The sequence below is a fragment of the Ursus arctos genome, unplaced genomic scaffold (assembly GCF_023065955.2).
Source record: "Ursus arctos isolate Adak ecotype North America unplaced genomic scaffold, UrsArc2.0 scaffold_19, whole genome shotgun sequence".
Lineage (NCBI taxonomy): Eukaryota > Metazoa > Chordata > Mammalia > Carnivora > Ursidae > Ursus > Ursus arctos.
The window spans coordinates 22,097,535-22,115,710 of record NW_026622863.1 but is presented as its reverse complement, the minus strand read 5'-3'; the positions used below and the strand labels follow the sequence as shown (position 1 = coordinate 22,115,710).

The following is an 18,176-nucleotide window of genomic DNA, read 5'->3' as shown; positions in this document are numbered from 1 at the left end:
CAGTTCTGGCACTGACTGTAAGGTCCATAATCCCCAGAGACGCAGGCTCACTTTCCCTGAGAGTCTGTGGACAGAAGTCTGTCCATGATCCCCAGCCTATTCTATAGAGGAAAGTGAGGGTCAGAGAGGGGGCATGGCTCCTCCTGGGTCCCAGAAGGAGAAACACAGAGCTGGCACTGATTTCTGGACGTGGCCATGGGTCAGTGAGTGCTAGAAGAGATTACACTAGGGAGGTGGGCCTCATTCTGCAGGCAGGGCCTAGCTGCTAAGGTGGATAGAAGAACATGGGATCCATTTATGCTCTACCTCATCTTTGCTGTGTGTTCCCAGATGAGTCACCTCACCTCTCTGAGCTTTGGTTTACTTGTTAATAAAATGGGCCTCACACGGAGCTGTTGAGAGGACTACGTGAGATGATCCCCACACAGTGTTTAGTGCAGCTCTGGGCACACAGCAGGGGTTGAGTCCACGTGGCTTTTCTTGGTGCACAGACTGTGGGGTGCCTACCGCAGACACCTACAGCCACCTACTCTCACATTCCCCAGGGGCGCCATGAGGCCCAGGCTTTTGGGAGGGAGTATGAAGGGGAGCCCCAACTCTAGCCCCCACATGGCCCTGCTGGGTAGACCCTGGGCAAGCCTTGGCTCCTTGCCAGCGCTACGGCTCTCTCTGGGGGGTTGTTGAGGGGTCTCACAGGATTCAGACTGGTCTGGAGCTTCAGGGAGTCACAGGGTCTGCCCCAGTGGGGAGCTCATTCTCCCCCTCTCCCAGGCCCCTTTCAGAGGCACAGGGCCAGATCAAAGGGACCCAGCACTGAGGATTGGGAGGCGGGCTTGGAAAGAATGTAAACATGAGGATATTTTTAAACTTTTTCCAGCCCCAGAGATTAGGGCTCTTGAAGGGAGAGGCCCAGAGGTCGGTCTGGCCCTCACTCATCAAGAAACAGTCTGGGGACCTCAGAGACTCCCATCCCACCACACTTACCTGTACCCACCCCAGAACTCTAGCTAGCTTAGGCCTTAGGGCAGTTCTTCCTCTGATCATACCTCCAGAGGTCCTGCTGCTGTGGGATAGCATGTTTCTAATGATAGGACCTAAGATGTGTGGGAGGACCAAAGGATTTCAAGGGTAATGGGGGCCTACCTGGCAGGGCTAATGTTGAGAGACTGAGCTTAGAGACCCTTTGGTGGCCCTGTCACTCCACCAGGTGCATACACATGCATGTGAGTGTGTATGCGTGTGTGTGTGTATGTTTGTGGGTGTGTAAGTTCACATTAAAGCCTGGTCTGCATGGTGTCACAATATGTGACTGTGCCAGGAACTCACCCCAGTGCCACCCTTCCTCCCCTCCCTAGCATCACTGGCCCCTCTCCACAAGACCACTAGGATCAGTGGGGGTTAGTGGGGGGTGAGGCTGACAGGAGGTAGGCTGGAGGGGAAGATGAGGAGGGCGAGGGGGCTGGGAGCAGAGGGCTGAGGAGGCTGGGGGAGGGGCCGGGGCCAGGTCTGAGCCAGCAGTGAGTCAGGCTGTGGGAGCTGCAGGGGCCACTGACGTGGTGGTGGGGGCAGGGGAGGGTGCCTCCGCCCCAGGTATCACAGTGACTCAGGAACTTGGACACAAAGCTGCCTACATCTCCCCACTCTGGGTGTCACAGTGACGCTCACCCTGGGTTCTATGACAACAGCCTCTTCCCTCTGAGTGATGCCGCCACCCTCGCACACTCGTGCGACACAGTGTAGCACACCCACAGGAGTGTCATAGGGAGACTCACAGAGGGGACTCAGTCACAACATGCCCCCCTGCCTTGTGATCGGATCCCAGGGACTCCCACAGCCTAACCCGTCCACTCCCCCTAACCCGCTGATTGCTTATTGGGAAGTGAAAGGGTCAGCGTTCGTGGGGATATTTGATAGCCAGGCCAGGCTGTGGTTACCAGGACAACGAGGGGCTCTAGCCCCAGGAGAGGCCTTGCTGGATGTTTGCCAGGCTCCAGGGGGCCACTGTGCCACCTTGTCCTGCCTATGGACCCAGAGAAGGACAAGTGTGCAGCTCCACGTCACACAGCTCCTCAGTGGAGGGCAGACTTCAGGGCAGGCCTCGACAAGGTGGCGTGCCGCCTTCTAGATCCCATCCACTGAGGTGGCAGTGGCAGAGGCAGAGGACGAGGCCTGGTGCTGTGTCCTAAGATGCTGTGGGACTTCAGGCCAGGAGAGTGTGGGAGCTGTATGGGGCCAGAACTGCCAGCGCAGGGGGCCTGGTACTTTCCTGAAGATGTCACTATGTTGTTCCTCTGTGCACGCCCAGTCGCAGGGGCTGTGGCTATTCTTACCTACTCAGTGGTGGCCGCAAGGTCAGAGATGGTGGCCGGGTGGGAGGGAGTCATGAGCAGCAGCCCGTTATCTGACACATTCTCTGGAAACTTGGCAGGGGCTGCCAGGCTTTGGGGGCCTGGGTAGGGGGGCAATGAGATGGTCACAGGGACTGGGTGGGGGGATGGGCTCACTTGGGACACGGCCTGAGGCAGCTGCCTCTCCCACAGCCAGGCAAGGTCTCAGCGGAAGTGGGACTTCCAGTGGGACTTCTTCCCATGTGGTCATCAGACCCGCAGATTATCCTCAGCTTCCTACCCAGTCCCACCGTAAGACACGACCCTGGAGTTTCTGAAGATAATGTGTTGGGTTCCTGGGTAAGGCTGTAGGTGGGGGCTGCCTCTAGGAGAAGAGCACTGTACTGTGAGCTGCAGAAGCCCAGTCAGCCACCATCCTGCCCACGTCTAGGCTGTGTGACTTTGTGCAAATTGCTTCTCCTCTCTGAGATTCAGTTTCCTCATCCCTTTCCTAGGCTGCTGTAAGAACGACAAAGTCCAGTAGTTAGGAATTCCAGGCTGGGGCTGCAGATGTGTGCGTGTGCACGTGTGCACGCACTTATGCTCGGGTGGGCGGCCAGGATGGGGAGAGGGAGGCACACGGGTCCCCCACCTTGGAGACTCCCGCCTCATGGATTTTCCATTGGCACGTCGGCACCCTCTCCGCCAAAATAGGCCCTAAGAGCCGTGTGCGACAGAGCCCAGACTGAGGGGACTTTTTTTAGCTGCCCTCTGATTGTCAGCTCTCAAACGGCCACTATTTCAAGCCCCAACGCCTACAGGAGTAGGGCCAAGTGGGGGCTGCGGTCTGCTCAGTGGGCCTGGCTGGCTCCTGGAAGGCAGCCCCTGGGGGCCAGCCCCGCCCTCTGACACCCAGCACTGCGGGGGTGGGGGGGGAGCATCGCATCCCCTGTGTGTTGGGCTGAGGGCTTGTGCATCCACCTCCAGGGAAGCTGCAGACCTGGCCAAAACCAACCTCATTCTAGAGCTCACCCCGCAGGCCACTGGCTACCGCCGCCAAGAGAAGAGCACATTGCGGGGATTAACTGAGATAATACGAGCAAAGCCCTTACTTAGCGCAGGGGCTGGCACGTCACTGGCCCTCAGAATATGGGAATAGCTACTATTACTTATGTTGTCATTACAGCTATGGTCATTCTTGTTTTTGCCGTTACAGGAACATTTTTATCAGGTTTCCTTCCAGTCTTTTTATTTAAAATGCATTTATGTTATGTTGCTGAGTGCGGGTAATAATACTCCCCCCTCTACACACCTGGTTTCAGCAGAAAGGAGCCCCTCAGACTCGGCTGGGGTGTCCTTCTGTGCATTCTGGACCCCTGAGATTGTACTTGACACTTCAGAATGTCTGTGGTATGCCCCCAGCTTCTGTCATCTCAAATGCCATCAATCCCTGCCCCTGTAGGATTTCAGGGCCCCAGGCACCGAAAGTCAAGTTCTAGATGCTGGATCCCCAGATGGCTCCTGCACCTGGATTCTAGAACCCTCCGGTTGGAACCTAAGGAAATGGGCTTGTTTCCACAGTTAGACGTGAGGAAGAATTTTCCAGCTGTTCAGATGCAGAAGATTTGGCACTGGGTCATGAGGAGAAATGATGCTCTCGGCCTCCTGGTCACAGTGTGGTGGTGGGGGGTGTGGGCTGCCAAGCAGGGGGGAAGAGGAGATGGGTAGAAAGCCATGTTCTGGGAAGTGGTGGAAAGGGAGAAAAAGGGAGAGTGGCTAAGCCAGGCTTCCCACTTCCCTTCTGGGGTCATTTCCCAGCAGGGCAGCAAGGTCAACTAGGGCTGGGGGTTCACATGTTCCACTCTTTCCCCAAGTGGTTACTGCACAAGGTGAGACTTCCTTGTTACCCGAAGGACAGAAATAGGTCCCAGGTGATGGCCAGTGATCCATGCCCAGAACCACCAGGGTTATTCTGAGAGTGGCAGTCACGAAGCCAGGCCAGGCTTGCTCAAGTGGGACTGAGCTGGAAGTGGCATCCTTGGCCTGCGGGCTCACCTTACCCTTTCAGGAATCCTGAATGGGGTGTGGGGACTGGAGCCATACGCAGGCCGATCCTTGATAGGTGGGCTTCAGATCCTAACTCGGCCATGGGAGCCTGGGCAAGCCCCTTGGCATTTCCAAGCATCAGCGTCCTTCTCAAATGATAGGGACCTTGATCCTTGCCTCTCAGGACAGTTCAGAGAACTCTCTGAAGCTGACAGATGGTGCTCAATAGATGTGTGAATCTCCATTTCAGCTGTCCTGGAGCACAAGCCCAGGGGTCCAGAGAAGGCAAGGGCCTTGTCTGCATAGCCCAGCTGCCAACAGGCCTCTTACCCACCAATCTGAAGGAGTCAGAGTCAGGCACAAAAGCACATTTCTGGAAGGGCTTGTGGGGATTTTCCAGGAAAAACTCCATCCAACTGGAGAGTTCCATTCCCAGCCCTGCTGCCCAGGGCTCAGACTAAGGAGGGGATGCTCTGGCTCATTCTGGTTCTGTCCAGCTCCTGCTCCTCGCCTACAAAGTCCAGGTCAGGGTGCCTCAAACCATAATCTTTTGCTGTTTGCTGTGGAGTGTGAGGACACTCAGGCCCCGAGGTCCCACTCAAGGCCCCGGCACAGGACAGTGCTGGGCTCACAGCTGGTCCCCCCCTGACCCCTCATCCCTTCCAGGGGCCCTCCCCTTCCTTCACCCAACATGTACTAGCATCTTCCCTGGAGCCAGCCCCTGCCTTCAGGGTCAGCCCCGATGGACATGGACGAGCCAGTGTGGTGGACACTGACTGGGGGAGAGATGGCACATGACCTGGCTCAAGGGATGGGAGTTGACAAAGGCAGCCGAAATAGGGAAGGGTAGCCAGGCTGGGACAACTGCCTGGGCAAAATCTCAGAGGACTGGGACATGCTGTGACATACTGTGATATTTCTGTAAGGCTGGAGCACAGGTTTGAGGGAGTCTGATGGGCACCGTGGTCAAGGGTGGGAATTGAACTGAACTCAGTTATTTGCTAAGCTGGAATTGGAACCTGGTTGCTTTCCCAGCCCAGGCCTCTTCCTTTCACAGCTACCCTCGCTGTGGGTTTGGCCAGGAATGGGGGTGGGGGTGGGGTCCTCTCGGTGATGAGGGCCAGCCTGGCAAATAGGAATCTCAAGACATAACAGGGTGATACAGCTGGGCCCGAGGGGACCTGGCTCAGCTTGCCACAAGGTGGCCACCCTCTGGGATATTCCTGCACCTACAAAATGCACTTTCTGCCCACAAGTTCCCTGGTGGTGACAGAACACTCAGCTCTGCTGGGAGCAAAGCTTCTGTAGGGTCCCAGCAGGGCCCTGGGCACCCCCGGGCCCACTCTGTCATTTTTTCTCAACTTCGGCCTAGCACCTGTCCCCTATCCAGCTTCAGCCACCATCTCTACCCCTGGGGAGGGGAACATGGCTCCCCTCCACCCTGCAGGCTGGCGCCAAGGTTTATGAGCCAGTGCAGAGGCCTCTGAGAGCCATACGGGTGGAAAAAGTTACCCGGTTCTAAATCAGCCTGCCTCTGGGTGATCTCATCCCCTTCCCAATATAGTCACAGTCCCCTCCTCCACTGCCAGCCCCTGGCCCATGGGCTAAGTCACGAGGGAGCTGGTGGAGGGGTGTGTGAGGGATGGGTGGGGGGAGGATTTCAACTTAGGGTCACACTGTACATTCTGTTTTATAATGTGATTTCCCACCCCACCCCCCACTTACAGTATTTCCATTTAGCAATTTCCCTTCTCATAATGAAGATCTTCCACCATCACTTTTTTTCACTGTCACTTTAAAGTCCACCCTATGGACGCACCAGAATCTCTTTGTCCAGTATGTTGAGCAAGGACATGTCAGCGGTGTCCACTTTCTCTTTCTTACTGACACCAGTGCCATGGCCATATTTGTCCAGGCCCCTTTGTGCAGTTGCCTGGTCCTCTCCCTCTCTCTCCCCCTCTCTCTGATACATTCTGACAGGTGCTGGGCAGGACAGCAGGTTTCGCTGTGTGGCTGAATAGTTCTGGGCTCTCCCCCAAGCCAGAGGTGCCAAGCGCACAGCAGGGAGGGGAATTGGAGACCAGTCCACAGCCCTGAGGTCAGGAAAGCAGGGCAGGCTGTGATCTGCCGGTCCCTCCTACCTGCTTGAGACAAGCAACTCCTCCCCCAGTTTCCACCTGCTCTTGCCCTCCCAGCCCCACAGGCCAGGCTGACTGGGAACACAAGTAAAGGCCACACACAGAGTGTCCCGAGTTGCATCCACACAGCCCCACCCCAGGCAGAAGAGGCCCAGCCTCAGGGTGGGACCCCTCATGGTCCATCCAATTCACATCCAGCTTCTGCTAGAACGCTTCCAGGGACAAACAGCTCACTCCTTCTTGCCAGGCTTTAATTTGAGGGAGCGGGTAGGGCATGTTCGTATTTTTTTTTAATCAGATGAATAGATATTCAACAGAATCGCATGATTGCTTAGGCGATCACATGAAAGTGAAGGGGAAGTTTTGAAGTCAGATACCACGGTTTGAAACTCAGCTCCACATTTACTAGTTTTGTGACCTTGAGCACATTGGTTCAATTTTCCAGGCTCAGTTTCACCATCTGTAAAATGGGTTCATCATACTTGCTTCATATGGTTGTGAGATTTATTATGATTGGTTCACGTGCTTATGGAGGCTGAGAAGTCCCATACTCTGCTGTCTGCAAGCTGGAGGCCAGGAAAGGCAGCAGTGTGGTTCCAGTCCAAAGCCAAAGGCCTAAGAACCACAGGAGCCAATGGTGTAAGTTCCAGTCAGAAACCACAGGCCCGAAAACCAGGAGCACCCGATGTCCCAGAGCAGAAGATGAGTGTTCCAGCTCAACCGACAGCACATTTTTCTCTTCCCTCTGCCTCTTAGCTGTATTCCAGCCCTGGGCTGATGCCCACCCACTTCTTTACTCAGTCTATTGTTTCAAATGCTAATCTCTTCTGGAAACGCCCTCACAGACACACCCAGAAATAATATTTTACCAGCTTTCTGGGCATCCCTTAGCCCAGTCAGGTTAACAGAAAATTAACCATCACAACCGGCTGGGAGATTGACCAGTTATCCAGACTGCTGCGCACCAGTGTCAACCCCAGTGTCGCAGTTCCTAAGTCGAGCAGATCCAAGAGGGGAGCATGGGACCCCACAGCTTGATGGGCGGAGCGGCACAGAATCTGTGGTCATCCTTAAAATCGCGACAAGGAGCAACAGGCAGAGAGTTCCAGGCTTCCCCCTGGGTCACCAGGGGGCAGCCTGACTCTTGGAAGAGATGATCTCAGCTTGTGGAGGAAAGTCCTCTTTCTCTCCTCTCTCCTTTCTTCCTGTGTGACGGGGGGGGGGGGGGGGGGGGGGGGGGGGCTGCACACCTGGGGAGGAGTGGGAGGAAGCTGAGGGGGAGGGTTCGGAGCTTTCTCCCAGGGGCCAGGAGGAGCCTGGAAGGTTTGGAGCAGACGAGTCTATTTGAGTCTGACCGAGATCACGCTGGCTGCTGTGTGCTGGGTGGAGGTGACTGGAGGGGGCAGGTGTTGTTTGTGAGGGGAGGAGAGGTCATGGTGGTTTTGACCGCTCTTGGGGCCAGGACAGGGGATGGGGCAGGATGAATCGTCTCCAGAGCTGGGCGGGTGGCTGTGGGGCCTGGCTGCAGGGAGCAGGAAGAGGAGGTGGGTAGGGTTCAGAGGTGTGGGGCAGTCCGCAGAGGGGAGTACCCACACGGGGGGGGGGGACTGGAAAAGGTGGCAACCAATCCCCCGCCACCTATAACCCACCATCTGGCTCTGCTGTCTTGGAACTTCAACAGCCCCGTTCCCAAAAAGCAGGGTTAAGTGATCACAGGACGGGGTCCTTCTCCCACGCCACACTCATTCCAGCCCCAGGGCTGTCCAGGGTTGGTGAGGCTCCCTGAAGGATGTCCCAGACTGCAGTCCCAGGGAGTCCCTGCTCTGTCAGGGCTGTGCCTCAGGGTCTCATGTCTGGAATACTGTCCTCCCACTCACTCCAGCAATGGCTGGCACCAACATGGCGAGATGGTGACATCTAGAGGCAGCCTCCTGTCTGGGCCGACTCCCATAGCAAAGGGCTTGGACTGGTGGTGCCAGCTGAGGGCTCCCCATTGGTGTTCCTGTCACGTCATCTTCAGGATTGAGGACCAAACACCATGCAGAGCTCAGAAAAGACCCAGCTCCTCCGTCCCTCCATGCCAGAGTTTGGAGTCAGCAAAGCCCCTGAAGCCCCAAGTGAACCCATGGATACTCTCCCTTCCCACAGCCAAGGACCTATGGGCTCGATGACATTCCCCATTCCCCTACCCACCGCGCCACTTTATTTCGGAGGAAGGGCCATCCCAGCAGCTCAGCCAGCCTCTTCTCACAGAGCCAAGCCCTCACCTCCACCTCACCATCCAGGCCCATTCTGTATCCTAAGTCCCAAGTGAGAACCCCTCACCTCTACTTAGTGATGCTTTTACAATCACCTGTGCACATCCATCTACCCACACCCACGGGTTTTCTGGTACCAGACACTCCTCACCCCCTTTCCTCACACCTTTTCACACCACTGCTCAGTTTCCCTACCACTCCTCTGACCTCTCTTTGGCTGGTTGCTCTTCATCTGCTCCTCCCTAAATCATCCATCCCTCTGTCCATCCCCCCATCCTTCCTGGTTCATTTTACAGTCAGCAGGACAGGGGTCCAGGCCTGATGTTACAGCAATGGAGTGGGGAGGAGAAAAACAAGGACAAATGCCCCAAAGCACCTGGTTGCAACACTGCAAGGGAAGTGAAGTCATGGGAGTGGGATTTGAGGTGCTCCTCCACCCCACCTCCATGCTGATGAAGACCAAGCCACGCCCACAGTCCTTCCTGAGCGTGCTGCTTGTCCTCGCTCACTTTCCTATCCCGGAGACTGCCTGAAGGGGTCCCCGTTGCCCACCCAGCCACATTTGCTACCTCCCCTCTCAGCCCTCACTGCATTCTCCCCTACTTCCATAAAGACCCCAGAGCCTGTCTCCGGACCCACTGGATCAGACCCATTTCTGTGCTTCATTCCCCCTGCTCCTTTCCCTGCTCTATCTGGCCCATTGCCGTTGTCCAGTCACACCTCTCAACCACCCACTGGGAGGGGCCATCCCTGGACAGCTCCGTGTGCCTGCACCCGGGGCACGGAGGGTCTGTGTGGGGTAGATTGGACAGAGCAGTGGTTGGTAGCAGACATTCTTTCTGTTCATCTGCTGTAGGGAAGACAAGGTTGGGCCAGCAAGGGCTTTCCAGAATCCTGGAAAGGCAGGAAGAGTTAAGACCTGGGCCAGAGCAGGTTTTGGAAAGTCCCTCCACAGACCACTTTACCAGGCATGAGGGAAAAGAGTGTGTCATGGCCTACTTATTCCCCCCTTGCGCCTCCCAGCCAGGCAGTTTCCCATACAGAACAGATAAGGTCAGGCGCGAGTGGAACAAAGACACTCTGACCCATGGAAGTCCGGTAAGGGTTCACCCGCTCCAGAGGGAGCTGCTTGGAGCACCGGCCACCCACCATTCAGAGGGCCATCAGCCTGGGAACCACTTTAGGCCATTAGTAGCATCAAGTAAAATAAAAACAAAAACTCTAGATATGAAGGAAACAGCATAAATTTATTTCTTGCCCCTGGAAGGAGTCCAAAAAGCTCAACTTTCAAAATTTAATTCTCCATTTCCCTTGTATTTTTATCCTGTTCCAAAATGATGGAATATCGGAACACATGTGTTAAGTATATCTAGCTTCTTTTCAGCACCACCTACTTCTCCCTCCCATCCCCACCCACCCTGGGCCAAAACTGCAAAATGATAAAGTTTTCATGCGTTATGTTCCCTTTCTGAAGGGGCCAGTATTGGGACAAGTGGAGGGACTGTGGACTTGGTGCAAATCCTAGCACTACCATGGTGTCAGGGGCAAGTTTTTCAGTTTCTGGGCTTGTTTTATGATGTTAAAGAGGGAAATAGCTCCTCCAGTTATCTTCATCAGACCTCAGACACTCCCTTTTCCACCTTTCCCTCCCCCAAATCTGCTCCTCTCCAAGCCCAGAAGAACCACCCTAGCCCACACTGAAGTGTTAATGACTTAATAGTTGGATTGCATTTTAAGCACCCATAGGGACAGTCCTTAGGAGCTTTCTTTCCGGAGGCAGGGAGATAGAGCTCAGGGAGTTGGGGGTGGGATGGGGCAGGGCGGGGGGGGGGGGGGTGTCTTCAACACTGGAGGTAGCTGCCTGGAAACTTTCCTAAAGCTGGCTCTGCATTTAACACAAGCTGGTTTTATAAGCTCAGTTAAATAATATGAAATCCAGCGGCCTTGGCAGTGAGTGTGCAGAGACCCTTACAACAAAAGCCTTCCCTTCCTTTTCCTTCATTTCGGGTCTTGCGCACACGGTTAACAGTAAATGAGGACTTCCCGTGTTTGGTCAGCACCCATAAAAAATTTGCAGAGAAAACTTCTTTGTGGTGGGGGGGGGGGCAGACCTTGAACAGACTAAAATCTTCCATGGCCAGATAAAGGTGGTGAATCAAAGACTGGTCTCATCTAGTACCCTAAGGACGAGAGAAATTACTATTCAAACCACAAGAAACCAAATTTCATTTTGCCTTTTATTTACAAGTTTCATTTAAGTATCTCTAATAGAGAATCAATGTCAAATAAGAACATTGCTGTACAGCTTAAAATACAAATGTCAGTAAATATTAAAGAACAGGGTTAATCATTTCTCCAAGTCAATGCTTGATAAGAAATATTTTCCGGGAAGCAAGTTACACATCAGGTGCCCCAGGTATAAGGGACAGAGCCTCAGCCGGCTCAGGGAACCATGGCACAACCGCCCGCGGTCCCAAGCAGCGATGCGAGGCAGTTCGCATGACGACAGGCCCACCAGCCTTTACACCCCAGCTCCAAAGCTACCCCAGCGTTTTTTCTGCCAGGGGAAGGAGTCATGTTGAGAGACAAATGCACCACTTCAAGATGAAACCAGGATGGCTCAGTTCCAGGGTCCTCTGGTTTAATCTGGGAAGTGGAGGCCTCCCAAGACTGTCAAATGAAGATAGGTTACCAGGAACTGAGGGACAAAAGAGTCAAGCCAGACTCGTTCTGAACACATTTTCTTGTTCCATACAATTAATTATTCTCTTCTTTAGCTGACTCAAGTTCAAGCTGTTTATATTTCATTTATGTACAAAAGGTGCCAGTTCAATTGGGTCTAACCCGAACTTTTACTGAGTGAGTCCAATACTAACGATCTTTTAGGCCAATCATACTTCTGGGAAAACTATGTTTATATATTAAACCTCGAAGTTCACATTTTCATTATAACAAATCAGCTTTTTAAAAAATAACAAATTAGCTTTAATGTTACAAATAATACTTCAGAACACTGAATCTAAGTAACTCGACCTAGCACACTAATTTGAATTTAGAACTATACCATCTTTTCTATTTTGACCAATCCCTGGAATCAGCAGAGTTGCATTATTTATACATAAAACAATATCTAAATTATGCCAATATTACCTAAGTGTCTTACCTAAACTAAGACGCAATTTAAAGAACCAAAGCATACTTTATTCAAGTGACATCCAAAATACTAAATGGTCAATCTTATTTTTTAGTTCATTTTAGAGGTCTCAAAATTGAAAGCTTTACATAAAAGGAATGATAAATGCTTTGGAAGACTGACAAGTACCACCAACCCCCTCTCAAATTCCAGTGTCCTCAAGCAATAGCCCTTGTGTCTCAGAAAGGCCAGTGACACCAGAAATGCGGTCGGGGAGACAGACATGCTGGAACTTAACCAGTTTCCTTGGAGCATTCAGGGAAAGAGCTGAGAGAGTCCACAACGGAAAAAGGCAGACAATTAACCGGCCTTTCCTCCATTTCAATATACCAGTTAGAAAGCAGGCAATATATTAGCAGAGAGAGAACACAGATATGCTTGGAGAAGCAGACAGGAAGTCTGCATCCTCTCAGCTGTCCCACGAGTTACTGAATCAGAAGCATTTTATGACCCACACTAGGCTCCAAAACAGGATTCGGACAGTCTGTAATCCCAGTAAATGCTCCGAGGTGTGCCAGGGTTTAGCTGGAATCAAGAACAAAGGATGTCAGACAGTCTTCAGCTCTAGAACAAACCCGCATGCAAGCACAATAGTAGTGATTCACGTTTCATTTCTCAATTAAGATCTAGGAGATGAAAAGGAACACTAATGGCTTCGGAATAAAAGGACCCAGGCTGAAGCACCGGAGAGATGAAGCCCCATCACTGAACAGTTACACTGGAAAACAGGGGAAGTGAATGAATGTCACTGAGACATGAAAAGTCAAACTCTCTTTTCTTTCAGTGGATGGCACAAGGTAGAGATGAGGAGAGGGATCAACCAACGTAGTGCAGGAAGACAGAACTGTTAGCTTTGTGGGATTATATTTGTGTTTCCGTTTAGGGACACATTTCCTGTTGTTTAAATGCCACGGTAACTCACAAGAACATGAAATTCATTCCCCGAGAAAGGATGCACATGGTTTAATTTGAAATAAACACAAAGATTATGCTGCCCACAGAAGCCATTATGGGTCACATTTTTATTTTTGCCCCGACTCTTAAACTAAATATGGTCTGGGCCCCGAGGAGTAGCCACGGCGGTTCAGCCCACAGTCTCGAGGCAAGTGTCCCGTCTGACAAATCTCACTCCTCTCTCTTCCCCACCGCCTCTCAGGATGTACATAGGCAGACCTGGTTAGTGACTTCTCGAGTCCTTCATGTTTTCACCTGTCCCGGCCCAGGCTGAGTCTTAAGCCCAAATCCATTGCATCTACCAGTCCTGCCCACTCACCTGTCACGACTATCGCACCACATAATCCCATTTTCTCCTTCCCTGCAACCGTCCGAGGAGGGAGCCTTCCTCCCAGACAGCGCTGCGCAGTCAGCAGCAACAGAGGTAGGAGGATTAGGTGGAACTCACGGAACACTTGAGAGGTATAATCAGAAAGGCTGTGCTCTAAATAACCCCCCAGAGGCTAAGCCCCGGAGGGTATTTTATTAACGCAGGGAAGGCCAGGAATTAGAAGTTACCTCCAGGTATGGCTCAAGGTTCAAGGGGTGGGACACAGCAGAAAGGATCACAAGCCACACAGGGAACTCAGCTGGCCCAGAGGCCTAGCCACCCCGCATCCCCTCAGCAGAAAACCAAGAGGAGTCACTCCAAGCATGCTCACAGCAGGCCTGTTTGCAAGTCTGAGGGCTCCGTTTTAGAACTGAAACACAACGAGGATGCGGCATCGCAAAATGTTTTCACAAGCATAATCACATAAACAAGTTAGAATATTGCATAGGAAAGTATTCTAGAATATACTTTGTAAACCTAGGTCTTAGTAATTTAAAAATAAAAAATAAAGAAAACCTCCCTTCATAGTCTAGATGTCCATGATTGTGAATCAAGGAAAACTGCCAAGTTTGCCGGTTTTGCGGCACAACCTCAGAAAACCCTGAAGTTCTTCATATTCTCAGAATGATGATTAAATTTACCATTTGAAGGCTCAGGCTGACAGTTTAACAACAGTGTCTTTATAAAGAACTTTGGCTATGGGCCCAAGCCCATACGCTCTCAATGCTCTGCCTTCTCTACGTAGAAAAGGTGACTAAAACACATGGGGACATGAAATCACTGCTACTGTTTTTAAACCAGGCTGTTTTTTTCCTCACGTCAGTCTATTTCTAGCAAGCTACATCTGCCTGCCTTTTAAACAGTAAGGTCTGAAGAGCCAGCTTAAGAGTAAGTGAAAAATGTCTTCGCAAAGCATTTAAGTTAACCTTGGCCATATGGGAGCCTCTCGGCCCCCTTGTAATACGCGTCTATTGAGTCTGAGTTAAAATACACCACCGTGACAGTGATGTCATCCCTGTACATCCTCGCCAAGTCCTCTGGCAACGTCAGCATCGCAGTTAGCCGCTCCGGCTCCATCTCCCCGTACTCATTGGTCCCTATGGCGTGTCGGATGAGACGCGTGGCCGCGCTCTGGTCGGCTGCGCCGAGCCCCTGGGCCTTCCTCTGCAGCAGCAGGCTCTGCATGAGCCCCAGGTTGGCAGGTCTCTGGGCCAGGTCCGGCTTGTGCCGACCCGCTTCGGCCAGGTGCTCCACCACCAGCCTCACCACTTCCTCGTTGCCTAGCACATCCCACAGGCCATCCGAGGCCAGCACAAGGAACTTATCCTGGGGCCTCAGCCGATGGTAGGTGACCTCGGGCTTGGCAGTCAGGTAGGGTGGAGTATAGTAGTGCGGGGGGCTGAGCTGGTAAACGTTGAGGGCCTCGGTGTCGCAGCCCCTCTCCAGGACACTGTGCTGCAGCTCTCTACTCCACTTCAGCTGGACGTCCCCGAAGGCCCTGCAGGGCATGAGGACGCCCAGCAGCCTGTGGTCCACAATGACCGTCCTGTCCTCTGATTCAGGGTGCTCCCTCTTCAGCCGTGACAGCTCAGCCGGGTTCCAGGCATTGTGGTCGCAGGTGAGGGGTAGAGAAGACCACATGCCATTGTCCTCCTGGACCCCAAGGATGGCCCGACAGTCACCAGCGTTTGCCACATGCAAGTGAACTCCATCCACATGGGCCATGCAAGCTGTTGCCCCAGAGAAGGCGACCTGGAGTGAAAGGTTCCTTGTCATCTCATCTTCCAGGGGCGCCTGGACTTCCAGAGAGATGTCAGAATCCAGTCTCTGGAAGGAGTGCATTAATGCTTCCTTAATGTTGAGTCCCATTTCCATGTGCAGATCAAGGAGCTCCTGCCAGTAGACGCGGAGGTGATCGAGGTGCACTGACGTGACATCCTTGTAGATACTGTCCCCTGGGTGCTTGAACCAATGCAGGATGGGCAGCAGGGGCTTCATGCTTTCCATGGCTCCCTCCATCTGCTCCAGGGTCTGCTGGGACATCAGGGACACGGCCACGTAGTAGAAGAGCCTCTCGCTCACTGCTTGAGCACATGCATGGCCACCGTGTCCGTCAAAGATGCCAAACATCAGCCCGTTGGTCTGCAGGCAGGAGGCGATACCTCGCCGGTCTTCCACTGGGGAATTGGCAGCCAGCTGGTTGCTCTCAAACCGTAACACCGAATTTGGGACGCCACTGACGAGGTCAAGAATCTTGTGGGCCGACTCACCGGCTCGCAGCACTTCATTTACCTGCTGAGGGCTGAGCTGCAATTGAAAATCATCTTCCTCTGTTGATGTGTGTCTGTAGGCTTTCTGCAGAGCAAAGAAACTGCACGGGACACTGCTTTTTCCGGTGCCTGGTACCTGGGAAAAGAGTCTCCATCTTGATTTATTTCTATTTGAGGCACACCTTGAATATAAACGTCTGCCCCCCTGTAACGTGGCAATGCTGTTCCTTGCAGAATTTTTTAAGATCCAGAAGGGCAAAGTATTTGACATTATGAAACTATAGCAGCAAATGTGTTCCTTCAGGAAAAGGGGCTTTCTTTAGACCTGAAAATGAAAGAGTTGAAGAAAGCTCAAATTTAATTTCTTAAAAACAATGACTTCTGAAAAAATCTGCTACCATCCTGCTACCAACAATTTAAGATAAACGTCAAAAGACTTGACTAAATTCAAAATACTTAAGTAAGTCTCCCTATCTCCCATTACAACACGTAAATAACATTCCAGGTAATGGAGAAACAGGGTTTTTATATGCTCTCCACTCTTAGAGAGCCACTGAAGGCTTCCCCACAGGGCTCACTCATTCCTCACAGCTGACCCAGGGGCCCTTTTTCTTTTTCCTTCCCAAATCTTTCCCTTGCCAGAGCTCAGGGCCTAGCTCCCATGTTCACTTTCCCCAGCAGACTGTAAGTGTTTATTTAAATATCTGCTTCTCGGGGCGCCTGGGTGGCACAGCGGTTAAGCGTCTGCCTTCGGCTCAGGGCGTGATCCCGGCGTTCTGGGATCAAGCCCCACATCAGGCTCCTCTGCTGGGAGCCTGCTTCTTCCTCTCCCACTCCCCCTGCTTGTGTTCCCTCTCTCGCTGGCTGTCTCTATCTCTGTCGAATGAATAAATAAATAAAATCTTAAAAAAAAAAATCTGCTTCTCCACTATTCTATAAGCTCCATGAAATCAGGAACCTTAAGCTCTCTTACTCACCAGTGGCTTTCCAGGGCCCAGCCCTATATGAGGTACACAACAGACCCTCAACTACTGGCTAGACATCACATTCCAAAGGCCAAATAGCACACCAGGTATGACACCAGCTGTCTAACATCAGACACACTGCTTCACCTGCCTGAGCTCCAGCTGTCTGACAGTGGGATGAGAATACTAGCCTCATGAGGTTTTATGAGGATTTAATGAAATATGACCCTTCTGCTCTAAAAAGGTAGTTATTACTTTTATCATTAGGTGACTCCTCTAGTCATTCTGTATACATTTCTATATAGTTGAAACCACAAGTTACACTGTGGTTTTCTTTTTAAGAGCATTTTACTCATGATATTACATTTCATGCATGTGCAATACCCCATTTTGGCACAAACAATCTCAATTTACTTAACTGTTCTCTATTGTAGATTTAGAGGTCGTTTCCACTGGCTAACATTTATGAAACACCAAACTGCACGGCCTTGCACACCAACCTTTTCCCCACTTAGGTTTTAACCTACTTATTTCCCAAAGGAGGAATCAGTAGGTCAAAGGGTGTAGACTCATTGCCAAACTAATTTCCAAAAGATTCACATCTGCCTCCACAAGGACACGAAGGGGACAGTTTCCTAGCACCTTCAACAGACTCTGGTGGCACTTTTTCTTAGAAAAAAAAATGCTCTATTTTCTATTTTCTCGGGTGACCTAAGAGGAGCGTTTCCCACGTTGTTTTCGGATTCCGTTCAGGAGACCTGCCCTCCGCAAGTTTGTCTGTTGGGGCACTGGGAGCTCTCAGAACTGAGGATAGTCCTCCTCCCCCCACAACCCACCCCGCTGAACTTGGGGCCGGGGCGGTAGGTCAAGGAGTACAGAGGGAGCCTGGCCCTCCCACCCCTCCGGGGCCCTGCAGAGCAACCAGGCAAAGGTGTCCGACCCAAGTCAGTCCGCCGCAGCCGGGATCCCAACAATTTCGCGTCGCTCAAAAAACCAAACAGGTCCTAAGTTCAAGTCTCTGACCCACAGCCTCATAGATAACAGTGCGGTCTCCGGGGTCCACCAAGCCGTATCTCCCTCAAGCCCCGGAGCGGCCACGTCCCTGAGCCCCAGCTTCCCAGCCTGCAAAACAGGCAAATTCAGGCGAGGCGCCTAGCTCACAGGGGTGCTCCAAGGGCTAAAGCAGCTCCTGCTGGTGCCCGGGTCCGAAACCCAGGGTCCTTGGCAAGTCCGCTAGCCCACGTGGCGCGTGCGCGCGGTGGGGTGACCGTGGCTGCGGGACCGCCCCCTCACCTCACCTCAACTCATCTCCCCACCTCATCACCTGATCCGATCCTGCCGGCCGGGGAGGGCCAGGCGCAGGCGACGCCAGGCGAGGTTCGAGGAGTCCCCATTCCACGATCGCCCCCTTCCCTACCTCGGACCTTAGCTCCCCTCTCACCAGCTTGCGCCACTGCCACCCGATCCGTCCCGTCAGTTCCGCGCCTGCGCACAGTGCTGCGCCTGCCACTCCTCCCGCCTCACCTCCCTGAAGCGGCCCCTTGTGCAGATCCAGACGGAGAAGGAAGCATCCTCTCGCCGGCTCTTATTGGTTTACCTGCGGAGGCGGGCCTTTGACGGACAGAGTAATTGACCAATGGCTGAGGAGGACGAGA

The 18,176-nt window shown here is 52.6% G+C and overlaps 1 protein-coding gene across 6 annotated transcripts; it reads right to left on the bottom strand.

Moving 5' to 3' along the window:
• Nucleotides 1–10,992: 10,992 nt before the first annotated feature.
• On the bottom strand, nt 10,993–18,088 carry PDP2 (pyruvate dehydrogenase phosphatase catalytic subunit 2). Of its 6 annotated transcripts, none has more exons than XM_026494940.4 (2): nt 17,963–18,088; nt 10,993–15,881 (listed from the first exon to the last, which is right to left on the bottom strand). In XM_026494940.4, exon 2 carries the CDS (start codon nt 15,825–15,827, stop codon nt 14,208–14,210), a length of 1,620 nt encoding a protein of 539 aa, XP_026350725.2. In that variant the 5' UTR covers nt 15,828–15,881; nt 17,963–18,088; the 3' UTR covers nt 10,993–14,207. The 6 variants fall into 6 exon arrangements, with proteins under 6 accessions (XP_026350725.2, XP_048079694.1, XP_057170154.1 ...); XM_048223737.2 differs by having other exon boundaries at nt 17,946–18,082; XM_057314171.1 differs by having other exon boundaries at nt 17,846–18,057.
• Between the last annotated feature and the right edge of the window lie 88 nt (nt 18,089–18,176).